Source organism: Heloderma suspectum, chromosome 5 (genome assembly GCF_057233095.1).
Source record: "Heloderma suspectum isolate Gila_16-S chromosome 5, 16-S_ref, whole genome shotgun sequence".
NCBI classification, from domain to species: Eukaryota; Metazoa; Chordata; class Lepidosauria; order Squamata; family Helodermatidae; genus Heloderma; species Heloderma suspectum.
The window spans coordinates 6548197-6567283 of record NC_139462.1 but is presented as its reverse complement, the minus strand read 5'-3'; the positions used below and the strand labels follow the sequence as shown (position 1 = coordinate 6567283).

Below are 19087 nucleotides of genomic sequence, written 5' to 3'. Positions count from 1 at the left end.
CGTGGGCCCAGGCAGCAACAGCAAGCAAGAGGAGCCCGGAGGCCTCAGGGAGAGGCAATGGGCCCCCTGCTCAGACACAGGCCTTGGCAGGAGCCCTGCAATGCTGGTCTGGGCACCGGCCCTGTAAACATGTAACAGTTTCCTCAAAGTCAAAAGCTGCTAAATTGGGACTGACCTGTGGCTTGGATCACAGGGTACTTCACGTCCCAACAGAAGGTGACATCTGTCTGTCTGTCCATCCATCCAGGTTAGGTTGGCTCAATTGTTATTGGCCTTTAAACAGCTGGTACAAACTATAGTATTCTGCCAAGCTTTTACTGATCAATGCTGCTCTTTGATTTTAGATGGTTCCCCTGTTTTATTGCCATCTATGTATTCTATCAGTTTTGTTTAAGCTGGCTTTTTTTGTTTTATTTTTTGTCTGGTATGGAACTGTTGTATTTTATTGGTTATTTGCTTTTATTGAAAATCACTTTGAGCACTCATTGAGTGGAGGGATGATTCAGAAATACAAATAAATAAATATCCATCCATCCATCCATCCATCCATCCATCCATGCTTTTCATTATAAGAATTACTGTGCTTCATTTCTTCCCCCCGACCCTCCATCCCTTTTTCCTTTTGTGTTATGCCTTTTAGATTTCAAGCCTGCAGCCAGGGAGGGTGTTGTTGTTGTTTTTATCTGTAAACTGGTCTGGGAGCTTCTTTGCTTGAACAGTGGGCTAAAAGTGCTTTAAGTAAATTAGTACGTTTTGCACACACACACACATACACAATGCAATGGAGCGAACCAAGCCAATCATTTATTTCATGGTGGCTCCTTAAATTTCCCCACATGGTAGTTCTGAGCAGACTGTCTGCATGCAAACCATGTTCTCATGCCCTACTGCAGGGGTGTTGAGCCTCCTTGGGGGTCAAATCCAGCCATCCGGAGTCTCCCAGATGGCTACACGCCCTTCCCCGCCTCCAGTTGCTTGATGGTTTCCTGGCCTTTTCATGTTTTTTTCCCATCTAAAAGACTGGAATGCATCTCCTAAAAGGCTGGAATGCCTCTCCTAAGTTACTGGAGCAAGAGCTTTAAGCTAATATGCTGGTATTGTTAGTGTTTTGGCCCTGCCCCTTTTGTGTTTGGCCCCACCCACCACTGGAATGCGGCCCCCAAGAGCTTCTCTGAAATCCGATCCAGTCCTCAGGCTGACAGAGGTTTGACGCCCCTGGGTTACTGGAACTCAGCCTGTAAGTCAGCTGAAGCCATTGAGAACCAAATGTCATGCGGTGCTGAACATGTCTTTGTATTTAAAACGTGCAGGCTTTAAAAAACACAACCCTCTTTGAACGTCCTCGTCCCCGCTGAAAGGACTCTGGGAACAGCAGTAATGTGCAGTGGTTAGGGGTCTCTTTACAGGAATTGTTCAATGCTCCCGGAAAGATTGAACATTCCCAGGGTGCCTTGGGTGGAGCCATGGCTGGCAAACCCCTTTGAAAGCAGTTCCAAAGGTGCGATGCACACAGCCCTGGCCTTGGTGGAAACCGGAGCAACTGCAGCCATCAGCATCATACTTATTCCTGCTAGGGATTCTTCCTGCCCTGGTCGCATCTGCATCCTGTACAGGACCTAGCAAGCCATTCCAGGAATGTGAAGCAGTTGCACAAAAGCGCTCCTTATTACCCGATTCCAGTGCATCTCGGGGAGAGCTCCCCAGTGTGCTCCTGGACCCTCCCGGGATCCTTCCCTCCTCCCCCCACCCCTGCCAAGCAAGAGATGACGACAACAAGACCAGCCGGCCGGCTCTAGAGCATACATCAGGATCTCAAGGCTATCGGATTGCTGTCAAGCTAAGTGCCGGCAATCACAAGCGCTTGCTCTTCTGTCTTCTGCAATATCTCCCCGATCAATACGGTAATGGAGCGGAGGGGGGTTGGGGGGGGAGACGGCTGGTCCATCTGTGCACGTTTAGCTCCCGTTAAGGCAACATAAAACACCCAGCACTGGGGAGGGAAGGAAGACAATGGGGCGACGGCCCCCTCAAATGCCCCCCCACCAAAAAGCCCCCTCGGCTTAGGATGGCTACTGATGAATTGCCCAAAAAGAGGGGCAAAAGAGGACAGGCATTTGCATAAAATTTGCAGGTGCTAATTTTTACGTAGGAACGCAAACTTAGAAGTAATGACTATAACTGAAAGAGTGCATGTCACCATGGTGCGGCAGACTGTGAAGGTTGGGCCTGTGTCCCTGCCTGTTCAGGTGCTGCTCATTGTGGATGGGCAGCGGTTGTGATGGTTCTTTCTCTCTGAAATGGAACTGGGCAGGACAGGGCCTTCAAACAGAGGCCTGTAAAAGAGGAGACACGGCCACCCCAGCTCCACTCTGCTGCCTGGCTGAGTTGCAACGGGGATCCTGGTTATGTTAAAAACGTTCAAGCCGCTTCACACAGGATGCTCTCCCTACCCAGGTGCAGATCTGATCTGAGATCACAATCCAGGACTCAGCCCACAATCTCGGATCCTGTCTGTGCACATCTGGGGAAAGTTTACATGGGCTGTCAGTCCTCAAGTAACATTTCCGGCAGGAAGGTGTTTAGGGGGGCAGTGCGACAATCTGCCAAACCCGTTTGGCCCCAGGCAAAAGGAGGATGAGTCCCCTCACCTTCTCCCTCTTCCAAGGGGAATCTGTGTTAAAGCAGCCACCGGCCTGAACGAAACACTGTTGTGTCTCTCTCCAGCCTAAAAGATCTGGAGAATTCTTCAAAGGGATTAGGCAGGGTAGGAAGGGATCCTTTAAAAGGGATCATGATAGCCAGGAGCACAAACTTCGTATAATGCTGTCGGCCAGATGCTGGCGCTTAACAGTGTGTGATGGATATCCACCGTAGGCATATCATGCACACCCGAGTAAGGGGGGACATGACGGAGGCATGCAAAAGTATGCCTGGTGTGGAGAATGTGGACAGGGAGACATTTTTATCGCTCTCCCATAATGCTAGAACCCAGTGGGGTCATCCTGTGAAGCTAATTGTTGGGAGATTCAGGACAGACCAAAGGGAGGACTTCTTCACACAGTGCAGAGTCAAGCTATGGAATTTGCTACCACAAGATGTAGTGATGGCCACCACTTTAGATGGCTTTAAAAGGGGGTCAGACAAATTCATAGAGAAGGCTATCAATGGCCACTAGTCCTGATGGCTATGTGCTACCTCCAGTACCAGAGACAGTGAGCCCATGTACAGCAGTTGCTCGGGAACATGGGTGGGAGGATGCTGTTGCACTCTCACGTCCTGCTTGTGGGTCTCCCTTCGACAGCTGGTTGGCCACGGTGTGAACAGAATGCTGGACTGGATGGACCCTGGGTCTGATCCAGCAGGGCTGTTCTGATGTTCTTATGCGCTGCCAGGAAACGTCTTTCTGGCACCTTGCGAGCCACTGATTGCTGAGCTGATAGGCTGCTCCAGCATGACAAGCATTATGTTATTGATTGATTGACTGGTTGATTACCTTTATATCCTGTCTTTCCTCCAAGGAGGTCAAGGCGGTATATATGGTTTTCCCCACTTCACCCTCACAACAACCCTGTGAGGTACGTTACTGACTGAGAGACAGTGACCAACCCAAGCTCTCTATTACATCCTTATGTTTGAAGCTGACAAATGATCAAATGTGACTCTTAAAAAGAAAATCACAAAGTCCAGAAACGTTGCATTCGTTTTTTCAAAGATTATGTATTGTGCGCAAGTTGTGAGATCTGGGCATCTGGAGAATGGCAAGTTTCATGGAGCGGGTTGGTTCTAGGACCTTTCCATTCCCCACAGGGACACTGCACAGCCCAGCTCCCACGGACTGCACAGAGCAAGGGAAGACACGCATAGCGCACCTGCCTTTCTGCGCCCCCCTGGCCAGGCTGGAGTTCCGCGCAAACACGCAGACCCACGCGCACGCAGTCACCGTGTATGCCTGTTGTCAGTTCTCCATGATGCATGGGTGGGAGGGGGGCTGGGGAACGAGGCTCAGCTCCATCACCGCCCAGATACGACAAGTGGCTTAACTATGATGAATGACTGGCCTAGACTAGCCACCACCTCAAAGTCTATGGGAAGGCGGACAGTCAGCAGCAGCAGCTCAGTGGATACAGAGGTTTGCTGTCACAATTAATAAAGCTCTCCTGGGGAGCGGGGCCCCTCTGTCAAGGCTCCCATCAGCAGCTGGGGAACCTCTTGGCTGGCGTGGCACACGGCCCTTCATGCTTTGGCATGGAGCAGGATGCGGCTATTCCAACGGACAGGACCTCCGAGGCACGCTATTTCGGGGCAGAGGCTCTGTTTTTAAACCATGTCCCACCAAAGGTCAGAATGCATAGCTGCCTTCACCCGCGGAATATCTTTCTGCCTATTGCTCACAATCCCCTTTAAATTACTCCCACCACCACCGTTCTCTCTTTCTCTCTCCTTTCTACCTCTGTTGCCTCCAGCACTTGTGCCATTTTGACTGTAAGCTCCTTGGAGCAGGGGGTCTTGTCTCTTTTGTTCACGTAACTCTATGAAATACCCAGTCCAGGGGCGTTAAACCTCTTTCAGGCAGAGGGCCCAACTCCATTTCGGAGAAGCTCTCAGCGGGCCACAATCCAGTGGTGGGTGGGGCCAAAGGAAAAGGGGCAGGCCCAAAATATAGAGAGAACTGAAAAAACGTAACAGTTGAGGTTAAAAAGTTCATAGTTTCGGTACTCATAACCTAAACTCATAGTTTAGGTTATGAGTACTACCAACGTTTAGGTTAAAGATCTTACTGCCAGTAACCTTAGGAGAGGCATTTCAACCTTTCTGAATGAGGAAACCCAGCACAAAAGGTGGGAAGCCACCAAATGTTTGGCAGGTGGCAGAAATGGGGCTTGGCCCTCTGGGGAGCCCTAGAGGCTTGGACTGGGACCCCCGGTGGGCTGGATTTGGCACACTGGCCAAAGGTTCCACACCCCACCCCTGACCTAGGACATGGGTCACACTCTATAAAAAAGCCCAAATAATCTCAAATCGGCACTAAGTAAGCGAAAATGATGATATAAACACTGTTTTTAAAAGGCAAATCTGGGAAGAACTTGGTACAGTTTAAAAATGGTAGACACAGGGGGCTTGGTTGCCACTTCCTTGTTCTCCTCTGCCCCCACCCCAGGAGGTGGAGCTGGTAGGTTTGGACAGGCACATTAAGAACATAAGAAGAGCCCTGCTGGATCAGACCCAGGGTCCATCTAGTCCAGCATTCTGTTCACACAGCAGCCAACCAGCTGTTGACCAGGAACCCACAAGCAGGGCATGAGTGCAACAGTACCCTCCCACTCATCTTCCCCAGCAACTGGTGTGCATAGGCTCACTGCTTCTGGTACTGGAGGTACCATGTAGCCATCAGGACTAGTAGCCATTGATAGCCCTTTCCTCCAGGAATTTGTCCAACCCCCTTTTAAAGCCGTCCAAACTGGTGGCCATCACTACATCCTGTGGTCGTGATTTCCATAGTTTAACTCTGTGCTGTGGGAAGAAGTCTTTCCTTCCCATTCAAACGTCCTGCCACGCCAACTCTGGCCTCAACTGCTAAAGATGCCTCCAACTACAGCAAGGATGGCGAACTTTATACTCCAGTTGCAAAACTGGGGAAGAGTCTTGGGGGCCACATTCCAGCAGTGGGCAGGGCTAAGGGGACAGGGCAGGGCACAGGACAGATGCAATTCTTACCAACATGGCCATTTCCCCACCAACCATACAAAACACGCCTCAGTTCTCTGCATGTCAACCCAGGGCTAACCCCAGTGCAACAGCTCTCAGCAACAGCTCAAAAAGGACATTGAACTTTAAATACCTGGCACAGAATGGAACTGTCGCTTTTTCTGATCACTGATCAGAAATAACAGCTGAAAAAGCCTGCAGAGGGAACGCCCCCCTCTGGGGGCCACATCTGGGCTGGAGAGCAGAGGTTCCCCATCCCTGAACTGCAGCATCAGGGATCACAGCTCGGTGGCAGAGAACATGTTTTGCAAGCAGAAGACCCCAGGTTCAAGCCCAGTAAGAAAGATGACAGGGAACAAGGCCGGGAAAGACCTCTGGCTGGGACCTTGGAGGACTGCTGCCACTGACAGGAGATAGCAACAGGCGGAGGGACCAGCAGCAGGGTCAGAGAATCAGGAAAAGAAGTCCATTAACCGCACAATCCCATGCACGCTTACCAAGAAAAAAGTCCTACAACTCCCCGCATTCCCCAGCCAGCAGTACTGGGAGATGTAGGGCTTTTGTCTGTCTAAACATGCACAGGACTGCTCCCTAAGTGAAGCAGGAAACATTCAAATAATGTGCGTGTGACCGGGATTTACGTGTGAAAAATACACAAAGCCCTGATCCCACTATACAGAGAAGAGAATACATCATTAACACACAGATACACTTCATTCTCCAGGGCTAAGTGCTAAGTCTCCGGCATGGTGGCTTGAGCAACCAATGGGTCCTACAGACGCCACTCTTGGCGCCCGCCAAGCTCCCTGCCCCTCCTGATTTTTATGTCATTAATTACAAGAATAACTGGGAGGCAGGCTTGCTGCAAGGCAAAGTGCCGCCCTCCAGCGCCATCTTTATTTGGGTTCAAAAGAGTGGTTTGGTGTTTGGAGCTCAGCCCTCACCTCTGCCTCGTTCTTTGGTTCTTGGGCAAGTTAGTTTTCTTTTGGTCTCACTGCTCTGCCTTCTGGGAAACAAGTGTTTTGTGACTGGCCATGCCCACCGTGGTAGACATTTTATGCACGGACAAGCCCTTCCCCCAGCTGCCATTTTGTGAAAGCACCCACAAATACTCTCAACATTCCAAACGTGCCCACCGACCTCAAAAGGTTGGGGACCCCTGTTATCACATTCAGATTTCCATGCTCTGGTCTACCTTAGTACTGGCCACCCCCTCCCCCCAAAAGCCAGGCTTGCCATGGCTGAGCCCCGCTAGGGCCGAGTATGGCAACCAATGAAGCATCAATGAAATCTGAGTGTCTCTGGGCACATGCAGAGCGTCTTGCCGTTGCCATTCCATAACCAACACCAGGCACAGGTACATTTGGAGTTCAGGAGCAGGGCTGTGGAATGCAGGAGGCTGCTGCTCCATCTCGTCCAGTACTGTCGACACTGACTGGCAGCAGCAATCCAAGGTTTCAGAGAGGTGCCTTTGTCAGCCCTACCTGGAGATGCTGGCGACTGAACCTGGATCTTCTGCATGCAAAGCAGGGGCTCCAGCACGGAGCTACAGCCCCTCCCCTTTCTTCATTGACTGGCAAGGTATACTGACGGATGAAACAGCTTCAGGACACATAAACAGAACTATTTCTTCGCACAGCACATAATGCGCTTATGGAGTTCATTGGCCCCAAATGCACTGATGGTCGCTACCTTGAATAGCTACCAAAAGAAGAAAAAGAGGCTTAGACAAATTTGTGGCCAAGGAGAGAAACCTCCACATATAGGGGAAGTATATCTCTGAATAATACCAGCTGGTGAGAGAAAACCACTAGCAGCGCTTGTTACCTCCACGCCCTGCTTAGGATCACCTTGGTGTGGTGTGTGTGCGTGTGCGGGGGTGGGGGGAATCTTGCACATTGTTGATGGCAGCAGGATGGTGGAAAAGACGAACTCTTGCTTGACCCAGCAGGGCTGGGGTTAGGATTCTGCACAGAGGGTGTGGCTTCTGAGCATGCCCAGCCCACGGTGCCTCCATGCTTTGCCGGGGGGCATGGTGTGCTCAACCACCAACGGGAGACGAGCGTGCAGGGAAGCAGTGGCAGCAGGGACCGCCTCAGGCCTGTCAGCCCATGATAAATGGCTCCAATTTGGAGGCCGCGTCCCGCTGTCACTCTCCATCTGAAGGCCCTCCCTCTCACCGCCAGCTGTTCCCTGCCCAGAGACATTAGCTACACTTTGCCAAGGACAGCAGGCGCGGGAGGAACAAAGGAGCAACCTGTCTAAGCTGACGCACAACTAATCGAGGGTTCTTCTGCGTGCCGGAGTCAGAGGGGGACGCGCACGGCTCCCTGACGCACAGTGCTGATCCGCTCCCAGCGTTCACGTCTGATGTGTATGTCTATCATCACTACGGTCCCAGGGGAGGTGCAGTGCTCAGACTCACCAGCGTCCACTCGATTCTAGAAGAGCAAGGTCCATGTAGTCCAGCTTCCAGAACTGGCCAGCCAGACACCTCTAGGAAGATCAGGACCCCCTCCCAACCCCCTCTTTGGTATGCCCCAACATCTGGTGTTCAGGGGTATACTGCATTTGAACGTGGAGGTTTCATTTTTATTGTGACTAATAGCCATGGACAGGCCATGGACAGTGGTGGAGCGGTCAGTTCTGAAGTGCAGGTGCTCATCGTGACAGCCCCCTAGCCACATCCCCAAGGAGAGGCCAAAAACGCAGGCAGCTGTGTTGATCCATGGCAAAACACCAGTTCTAGCAGTTTTCATCACTATCTGAAGCTGATCTATTGGAAAGCTAACGGGTCTTAACTGCCCATTCCAGACCAAGCCACCCCAAAATACTTTGCATTACAAATGGGAACAATATATTGCTGCTGAGAAAAATAATTTGTCTCCAGCTACTGTGAGGATTGCAGCTAAGCTCAGAGGGAAGTCTGGCACGTGATGTCAGTGTCCCTCACTAGAGGCTGGGGCTCCGATGTCAGTGGGTGGTGAATCTGCTCCAGGTTTCAGTCAGAACCAGTCAGAACTCTAAAGGATCTCTCCAAGGTTCTGACTCGTTATGACTGAAACTCGGAGAGGATTTACTGCCCCACCGACACTGGAGCCACCAGCCTCCGTTGGTGTCCCTGCTAATGAAGCATTGCCGGTCCCTGCGAGACCCAGCTCCGCTACGCCCCTGGCCATGAATCTGCCGGACCTGCCATCAGCAACGTTTATCGGGTGCCCCTGAATTCTTGTATCATTACAGAAAAAGTGTCCTTTCTACCCACTCCCTACCATTTTATAAACCGCTGCCGTCTTCCCACATCAGCCAGCCTTTTGTAGAACAATAAATGTTTCAAGTGAACAGACATGAAGCTGCCTTCTGCTGAGATCTGGACTGCAGGTGCCAGAGAATGAGGTGGCAGAATCAACTTCAGAATCTATGTGGGAAACCACCACTTTAATGCTCCCACATCATCATCACACTCTTTGCAAATAGAAAACTAGCAGCCAAGGGAAAAAAGGATTCTATGGCAGCTCTTCACCTGCTGTCTACTCCTGTTGTCTATTCCCAGCACCTGCTCCTTGCATTTGGAGATGCCAGGGAAGGGAGCTGGGACTTTCTGCATGCAAAACATGTGCATTACCTGAGCCATGACACATCCCTAAAGAGGAGGCTCTCTGGGGATGCCCAGCTGGATAATCGTACACTGGGGCCATACAGCAGCTACTTTATAATCAGCACACTTCATTTTTCTTCCCTCCATATCACACACATTCCTGAGTTCCTCTGGTTTGAATCTAGTCAGATACTCCACCGTTTTCATTCCTTCCAAACCCATTCTTTAATTTAAGTGAAAGGAAAAACGTTACGATACTTCCTTTTATCATGTGGGAAGCTTGGGAATAGAAAAGATCTTTGTTGTCATAAGAATATAAGAACATAAGAAGAGCTGTGCTGGATCAGACCAAGGGTCCATCTAGTCCAGCATTCTGTTCCTACAATGGCCAACTGGATGCCCTAACGGAAACCCCACAAGTAGGACATGAGTGCAACAGCACCCTCCTGCCCATGTTCCCCAGTAACTGCTTTACAGAGGCATCCTTCCCTTGATATTGGAGGTAATATATAGTCATCAAGATTGATAGCCTTATCTTCTATGAATTTGTCTAATCCTCTTTTAAAACTATCCAAGTTGGTGGCCATCACTACATCTTGTGATAGCAAATTCCATAGTTTAATTCTACACCATGTGAAGCAGTCCTTCCTTTTATCTGTCCTGGTTCCTGAATAGTTCCCACCATTCAGCTTTATTGGATGATCCCTCTGGGTTCTAATATTATGAGGGAGAAAAAACATTTCCCTATCCACTTTCTCCACACCATGCATAATTCTGAACATGTCTATCATGTCTCCTTTTTTCTAAGTTAAACAGTCCCAGACTTTGTAACCTTTCCTTAAAGGGGAGTTGCTCCAGTCCTTTGATAATTTTCGTTGCTCTTTTCTGCACCTTTCCCAACTCTACAATATCCTTTTTAGTTGCAGTGACCAGACTTGTTCAAGCAGAATTGTACACAGTATTCCAAGTGTGGCCACACCATAGATTTCTGTAAGGGAAGTATGATCTTGGCCGTTTTATTATGCCTAACATGAAATTCACCTTTTTCACAGCAGCGGCACACTGGGTCAACGTTTTCATCCAGCTGTCCACCACAGCTCCAAGATCTCTTTCTTGGTCAGTCACCGGTAACTCAGATCCCATCAGGCTATACTTGAAGTTGGGAATTTTTGCCCAATGTGCATCACTTTACACTTGTTTACATAGAACCACATTTGCCATTTGGATGGCCATTCTCCCAGTCTGGAGAGATCCTTTTGGAGCTCTTTGCAATCCCATTTTTATTTTAACCATCTTAAATAATTTGGTCTCATTGGAAAACTTGGCCACTTCACTGTTCATCCCTATGAACAGTTTGTTTATGAACAACTTGAAAAGCATGGATCCCAGTACAGAGCCTTGGGGGACCCTGCTGTTTACATCCCTCCATTGGGAGAACTGGCCATTTATTCCTACTCTTTCTGTTCTTGAACCAGTTACTGATCCATAGGGGGCCTCTCCTCTTATTCCATGGCTGTTAAGTTTCTTAGGAGTCTTTGATGAGGGACTTTGTTGAAAGCCTTTTGGACACCCAAGTAAGCAGTGTCTACCAGATCACACTTGTCCATATGTTTAGTTATACCCTCAAACAGCTCTTGACTTCTATTTGGATATTCCAACCAGAACTGACTTGCAGCTGACCTGCAAGCTTACAAAGCTTATCTTGCTTGTCTTAATTGTGATGAGACAGCACATCAAATAGAATATGAAGATTCTCAAAAGAACAGACAGCACTCCTACCTTAGGTAAGCGCTCAGGGTCACCAGGGTGCCGTGGGATCACCTTCTGCAAGCGTTGAAACCCGTAGTCAATGGTTGGCTCATTTAGGGCTGTGGGTTGAGAGAGAATGAGAGGATTAGAATCTAGTGGACTGGAACTGTAGCAAGAGTCAGAGTAATATCAAGGAGCCAAAATGATATAGCTTCTGTAGTAAATCTTTACGGAACCTTCAAGGCCTGATCCATTCACTGTGGAAGGAATGACAGCCAGGGCTGTGGGTAATTTTGCACAAGTACCACGTAACAATGGAATCTAGTATAGCCCATAGAGAGGATTTCACTTTTTTTAAAAAAAGCCTCTAGCCATTTAGGACTACAAAGACAGGCTTGGAACTAGCAGAGGACCAGGCTGAGGGGGACTTGGTTGGTCAGGGAATGCAGCGAGGAGGAGGCAGGCATAGAAACAGAATACTCAGAATTTGTGCAATTCATACAGGTCACAGAATTTTGTAATTTCCAACCCCACTCTCACCCCATTTTAAGTTATTCTGATGAGAGCTCCACAGGAGAGCCAGGAGTCCTGGCATTCCACACCCTCATTTCATCCAACTTCCTGCTCAGATCTATGCGAGAGAACCCTGGGGCCTGCCGCTGATCTCAGCCACCGGATCGGCATTTTTCAAATTCTCTAACGCAGGAGAAGCTTCTCTGCAGGAACGAGGCTGCCAAAGAACCCTTGCACGTTGCTGAGGACTCTGGGAAGGGTTCTAGGTTTGCACTCAGGTCAGGTGCCGGCCTGGCTTCATTGCTGCTTTGCACAAATTAGAATGGCACATTCAGGACACTAAAGTAGGCAAGTAAATAAAGTACTTCCTCTCAAGATATATCTGCACTAGAAACCCATATTGGTTTTGGACCAGTCTAACTGTCATGAATCTAAGGAATCCACAAAGAACCATGGGAAATGTAGTTTGGTGACGATGCTCAGAATACTGTCTTGGTCCTCTTCAAAGAACTACATTTCCCAGGGTTATATGCTGGGGAACAGGGAAGGAGAAGAAATGACTATCATACCAGTTAATTAATTATCTTTAAGAATCACTCCCATCAAAGAAATTCCTAAGTGATATACAAAATCTTGGCCTCTTCATACAGAGGACAGCATTACCTTCTTGGGAATACCTGTTGGGAAAGGTGTTTTTTCAGTAGGTGCCAAAGACCCAGAAAGGATGGTGCGTGCCTAACTCTGTGGTGGTAGACAGTTCCAGAGAGAAGGTGCCTCAATACTGAAGGCCCTATTCCAAGCCTCACCCTTAACCTACCTCACAGAGTTGTGGTGAGGTCAAAATAGGGGTGGTGGAATAACACATATATATCTCACCCTGATATATCCTTGGAGGAAGGATGGGATATAGAAGTATTCAAAAAGAATACAAAGCGTATAAAGAAGACAAATGCTCTTCAGACTGAGCCAGTTCACACTGTCATTTGTGAATGCTGAGAATAGATCTCTCTGTGTGAAACAGCCCTCTTTACTCCATCAAAATGGCAAAATGTGTTTATACATACAAGTGCATCTTCGCTGGACCAGCTCTCTTAACCTTCCTCTCCTTAATTTATCTTGAGTCAGCAGCTTCTCCCCTGCTGCATCTCTATACCAGGTCTCCCCCCACCTGCAAAACCCCGCCTGTCATCCAGCAGGCGTATTTTCTCTCCCCCCTCCTCCCCCCTCCCAGATTGGCGTGCTTCATTACTGTGCCGAGATGAAGATAGATTGCCTGATTTAGCGTAAACAAATGCTGCGAATCCAGTTCTGGGCAGCGTTCGTGCACCAGTAATTGGTATCGATTTTCTCCTGCTCCCCGTGGTAGGCCTTTCACAGGCCAGAGCACACGGGATTAGCCATGCAACTGGGGTGGGAGGCGAGTGGGGGGGGGAACATGGATACTGCCATGGGGTCATGCCCTGGAGACAGCGGAGGATGGGGCAGAGATGGACTCGGCAGCTCCGCCATTCCCTGCCCAGCTGAATTTCATGCCTGTGGACAGACATATGAAGGGTGGCTGCCAAAGGATGGCTCTGATCGTCCCAGAGGTATGGGGTTGGCCCTGCCACTGGGGAACTCGTATATTTATCAAGGGCTTAGTCAAGTGTTTCCTTGGTCTGCTTTTTGTCAGGGCCACCAGCTAAGTGAGTGGAGTGAACTAGCCCCCTCAAGCGTTTTGAGGGCAATCGACTGCATTAGCAGCTTTTTACAACAGCAAGTCTACATCCACACGTCATCATCACCATTATTAAAATTTAGGCATCACTTCCCACTGTAAAAAAGCCACCTTGAAGCAACTTACACACACAAATACAGCAATCCATAATTAATAGAACAGAAAAAAACCAAAATCAATAGAATCAGCGCAATAATCAGCACAGTAACACAAGTAAAATAAGCACTATACAAACATAATCTAAAGCAATACATTACGAAAAGTGTTCATCCACCATGCACAACATCTCTGCCCTCCACTCCCCTCCTCCACACACAGCCCAGTATGAATATCCAAATCCGGGGGGGGGGGGAGTATGTCTTTGCCCGGTGCCAAAAAAATGACAGCACTGGTGCCAGGCGAGCTTCCTTGGGGGGGGGGTCCATAAACGTATTCTCCAGCCAACTGCTCAGTAGCTCATTACTGAGCTGAGGAGTTATTATTGGCCATGAGAGCTAAACAAAGCCCTCCACATTCGGGGCGGCAGACCCCCAAGTACCAAATCCTGCGCACGAACGTTAAAATATCAAAACAAAACAAACAAAATAAAGAACATGTGAAGCAAGAGCCTGCAGATGCCAGATGGAGCAGCCCCAGTGATCCCCATTATACATTGTGGGGTGCCCACCTGGAGGCTGCCACGGCAGGGAAGCACCGCAAGCATTCGGTTGCCCGCATGTTATGCGCTCCCAGTGTGGGCGCAGAACCAACATCGTCCCTGGGGTAGGGAGACACGCAAGTCCCCGTTTTGGAGAGTAACATTTTGTGCAAATAGGGAAAGCTCCGCTTAACTTGCACTTCTTGTTTGAGCGCCTGTTGTTAATTACCGGAGCTGGTCCTCGGAACACAGGAAGCTGGATTATGAAAGCCTGTTTGTTACAAAAGATTAAGTTCTGTTTGCTCTGACAGGCAGCGTCTCTCCATGGTCTCAGCGAGAGGAGGGTCTTTCACACCTGCTCCTACCTGCTCCTTTTAACTGAAGTTGTCGGGATCTTCTGCATGCAAAGCACTGGTGCTACCCCTGAGCTATGGCCTTGTCCTACGGTGCAAGTCAGCTCCTAGGTTTTCTGGAGGGCCATTCCCTGGAGTGAGGGACAGAGGGGGCAAATCTTTGACTCCCACGTTCCAAAGTGACTGGTTGGCAGTTCCTGTCTGGCACAAATATCATTCTGTCCACACCCATCTTATGACTCTGGATGGGCAACTGGATTTGGCCCAGAAGCCTCCAGTTGGTGCCCTCCTGCCCCAAGTGTCAGATGTACAACAGCTGTCAGGCCTTCATGTGGTGCCCATCTCATGCTAGGACTGCATGTATTCTGCATGCATGCAGCGCAAAGTGTGGGAATGTGGTACTGGCTGCAGAATTCTGCACCAAAAGCATCTCAGTTTTCTTAAAAAAAAAAAAAAAAAAGCACACACAAGTTTCTAGTCCTTAAGGCTCAAATAATTTTCCAAGCAGCCAGAGAACAGCTGAAGCAGGATTGCTAAGAGTCAGGAGGTCAGGGGAATGGCTTCAGGGCTCTGTATAGCTCTTTATCCTTCTGCACAACTAGGAGAAGCAGAAGAAAGTATGCAAACTAGGCAAATGTATGTAAATGTTTATCATTTCAACACAGCAAGACACTCAACTTCTTCCTGCTGTAGAACGTGGGTGCACATCATTGTCTTTTGAGACCCAAGTCTACTTCCTGTGGGCAGCTTCCTAAGTTCTCAGCTTGGTGCTAAAATAGAAGCTGGCACAACAGCTTGAAAAAGGCCAAGGTATTCTGCATACTCCCAGCCTGACCACTGCCATGAAGCTGGTTTCGCACCCGCTTCTGCTTACAATAGCAATGGGTGGAGACCAATGGGGCAGGGGGGAACAGTCACAGGATGGAGTGTCTGCAGCTGGCTGACCTACACGGGGCATGGAGGCATGTGTGTGTGTGGGGGTGTCATGAGCATTTGTGTATCCACCCCCACAGTCTCCCAACTGGAAGCGACCATCCATACCACTGTCGGTGGCAATTGTGGGACTACAAGTAAAAGCACCAGCACCGGCACGCCTTCTGTACCACCTGCACTCACAAAGACAGAATCAAAGCCCCTTCCCCACCCCATCCGAGCCCGCTCCCCCCTCCCGTTCCCATGCCCATCACCATCAGCGCTGATCTTGTTAACCAAAAAGCTGGCCCTTGAAGAAGCAGAGCAGCACTTGTAGGGTGGGGTGGAAGGAGTGGGAGGGAAAAGGGGGCTTCATCAATGGCCATCTCTACCTCTGCCCATTCCTCTCCTTCCTCGCAGGGCCACCACTCCTACTCCTGGGTCAATACACACAGATAATTCATGAGGTGGAAATGGAGGGGACGGAGGAGAGGAATCCCCCCTCCACAATTAGCACCGCAAAAAGATCAGAGATCCTAAGTCCTGCTCTCTCCCCACCACCCTCAAGAGAGTCATAGGCAGCCAAAAGAAGACCAAAGCTGGGCCACCAACCCATCCTCACCCGGGCAGCCCAGTCCAAGGCGTGTCACAGCTCCCTGAGAGGGACCTGTTCAGCCCATAGCCAAGGCTCCTGTGAAGGATGGAACAGAAGCATTTAAAAAGCAAGTTTCTAGCCCATGAGCCTACAGAGACAAGCTTGGCAAGCGATGGGTGGTGCCCAGGGAAGTCCTAAATGCCCCCACATCATGTGCACGGGCCTAAGCAGGGGTTTCAGCAGTAGAGGCTGGTGGCTCTGATGTCAGTGGGCCGGTGAATCCGCTCCGGGTTTCAGTCAGAACCAGTCAGCACTCTAAAGGAGCTTTGCGCCTTGGATAGCTCTGTTAGAGTTCTGACTAGTTCTGGATTCACCGCCCCACTGAGATCGGAGCCACCAGCCTCCACTGGGTCTCAGTCCCTTCTAAAACCGCCTGCCCCACAATGCACCCCTCCCAGAAGAAACAGCAGCAATTATACCAAGTAAGCCATCAGTTGTAAAGCAGCTTCATCTGCAGAGTTTCCCATCTGCATCAGTTGGCACAGAATTTGTGTGGCCTAGTTGCAGAATGTTTTTTAAATAATTTTTTAAAGCACAGAGGACGGCGCGTTCAGTGCCGTGCTGGCACCCTGCGCCAAGGCACCTGCTCTGAGGAAGGGGGCTCCCCGCCCCTGGTCTCTCTCTTGATGATGCACCAAGCTGGCCAGGGGGAATGTTCCTTCTGCAACCTCAAAGAAGAACGGGCAGAATCGGATGCCGAGGGAAGAGGGAACAGAGAAAACTCTGTGTAGGGCGGGTGCAGACATGGAAAGCTCTGGAAAGAAGGTGTAGACATGTGACGTAGCTACGGAGGGGGACCCAGAAGAAATGCAAAGATGTAAGGAAAGTGGAGAGGTGGACCCTGAGGTTGGGAGAAAAGGGTAAACTCAGTTGGAGTGTGGAGAATTTCCTGGAGGGGGTTGATTCGGCTGGACAGGTGGCTGCCCCTCTGCTTCTCAGCAGATGTGAGGAAATCTGGACCTGGAGGCCCCGGGCCAAATCTCCCTGTGGAAGAGCTCTAGCTGCCCCCTGGCCCCAGCAGCACCTTTCTGCACCTAGACGCAAGAAAGGTGTGTGGAGGGAGCAAGGTCTCAGCTCCAGGACTCGCTGGCAGCCCACTTTGGAGAGTGAAGGGTGTGTGTGTGTTGGGGGTGGGGGGCACTGAACTCCATCTCCTCCCCCTTTGTGTGGCCCTCCTGTGAGACCAGTTGCTGACCCAGGCTGAATGTGCATCCTGTGGAGCCAGCCGTATTACCCATTTCTCAGTGAGGCTGGGACTGCCAAAGGTGGATCGCAGTAGAGGCTGAGGATTTTCACAGAGGAACAGGCAATTTGTGGCTACTAGTCATGATGGCTACATATTACCTCCAGTATCAGGGCCAGTGTCCCTCTCAATACCAGTTGCTGGCAAACAAGAGTGGGAGGGGGTGGCTGGGCTCATGTCCTGCCTGTGGGCTTCCCGTTGGGGCACCTGGTCGGCTACCATGAGAACAGAATGCCGGACTCAATGGGCCTTGGGCCTGATCCGGCATGGTTCTTCTTGCATCCAAAAGCTCCCCCACGTCCCCCTTACCGGTGTAGACAAAGCGTCCGGGCGCCCCTTTGCAGAACTGCTTCGATTTGTAGGACAGCGTCACTTCCACCACTCCCGGGATGTGCCTCGGTGGCGTCTGCACACGGATCGCGTGCGGCGTGATGAGCTGTGAGAGAGGTGGATGGGCGGGGCAGGGAGGATCGGGGACAGGGAGAGGAAAGCAGTTAGATCAGCCTGCCTCAACCTAATCCCCTCTAGATGTGTGGGATTAGAACTCCCATCATTCTGGCCATGATGGGAGTTTTAGTTCCACACATCTGGAGAGCACCAGGTTGGGGAACGTTGAGTTAGATGGGAGCATGTGGAACAGTCCGGAAAGGGGAAAGGTAGAACAAAAATGGGAAGGCTTGGAGATCTGTGGCTTTCCATCCACCCCCATGAGTGTGGATGGAAACCCCCCCTTACTAGTCTAGTTGCAGCCGCACGCAGGCCCCTCCCCACGCTATGTACATCTACCAGTTTTTAGGTGGGCTTCACTGCCAGGGCTTCCCCCAAAGAATCCTCGGAAATGTAGTCGGGAGATCGTGCACAGCAAACTCCGTTGGGGGTCTTTAGCCTTGCACCCAAGCGCCAGCCTCATTGAAGCCCCATTCATTTCAAGGGGGTCCACTCTAAGATGGACGGACAGTCTCCCCTCCCAGAATGACTGTTTCCTTGCGAGAGGGGGAGGGCGGTTGCTGCTTGGTGTTTCCAGCCGTCAGTGTGGATCTGCTCCGAGACTCACCTCGCTCCACACCAGCATGGTACCAAAGACCACCTGCAGACCGTCAAAAAAGTTGTCCCCAATCACGATGACCGTGGCTCCGCCTGTCGTCCAGCCTTCGCTGGGGCTGATGGCCTTGATGCAGGGGGTGGCGGCTTCAGGTGGGAAGGGGAGAGACAAGGCACAGAGTCAGGGACTGGGGGAGGCCCACACGGCGGGAGGAGGAGGGCAGGCAGAGGTAGAAAAGGGAAAGGCAGATGTTGCAGTGGGACGTATGTGTGTGTGTGGAGAGGAGGCCAAATGGGTGGCAGGAAAGGATAATGCAGGGAAGGGGATACAAAGCAGGCAAGGCGATAGACTCAGAGCTACGCATGAGCCAGTGTCAGAAGACGGATGGGGGGGGGAATTGCAAATAAGGGAGATTGCAGAACAGGGGTGGGCCACATGCGGCCCCCAGCCTTTTTTGCAGCCCCTGCTGCAGCCAAAATTTGGTGATGCCGCAGCAACAAAAAGGGGGCTATTTTGCTTCAAAAGAAGGTGTGTGGGGAAGCATGCATCATGTTTTCAAGCAAATCCGTGCTCCCAGAAGACTGTTGTGCCACCAAATTTTGATGGAAAATCGTCAACATTGCCCTTTCCACTTTTTGTGGAACTGCAGCAGCAATTTTGGCAGCGGCGGGGAGGGGTGTAGCCCTGCTGGGTTCTGTGGAAACTGGCCCCCAGACCCGCTGAGCTTGCCCACCCCTGATGTACAAGAAGAGAGGAAAAGCTGGTTCTTCTTCCTCTTAGCTCAGGCTGTCACGCAAATCCAAACATGCTGGCTGGCGTGGTGGATGCAGGAAGAGCTGGGTGACCTTGTATCAATCACCATCTCTCAGGCAAACCTTCCTCAAAGGGTTGTTATGAAGACATAAAAGGGTGAGACCAGAGCCATGTGCATTGCTCCTTCGAGAAAAGGTGGGATAAAAAAG

The 19087-nt window shown here is 50.4% G+C and overlaps 1 protein-coding gene across 3 annotated transcripts in view; it reads right to left on the bottom strand.

The window, feature by feature from the left end:
* Positions 1–19087, bottom strand: part of LOC146343544 (transcription factor COE3-like) — a 106188-nt gene that overhangs the window by 17191 nt on the left and 69910 nt on the right. For all 3 annotated transcript variants that reach the window (XM_084855267.1, XM_084855266.1, XM_084855268.1), the window contains 3 exons: positions 18138–18271; positions 17393–17519; positions 11084–11172 (listed from right to left, as the gene is read on the bottom strand). In XM_084855267.1, coding sequence (XP_084711393.1) covers positions 11084–11172; positions 17393–17519; positions 18138–18271 — 350 coding nt within the window. The remainder of the gene's footprint in view (positions 1–11083; positions 11173–17392; positions 17520–18137; positions 18272–19087) is intronic.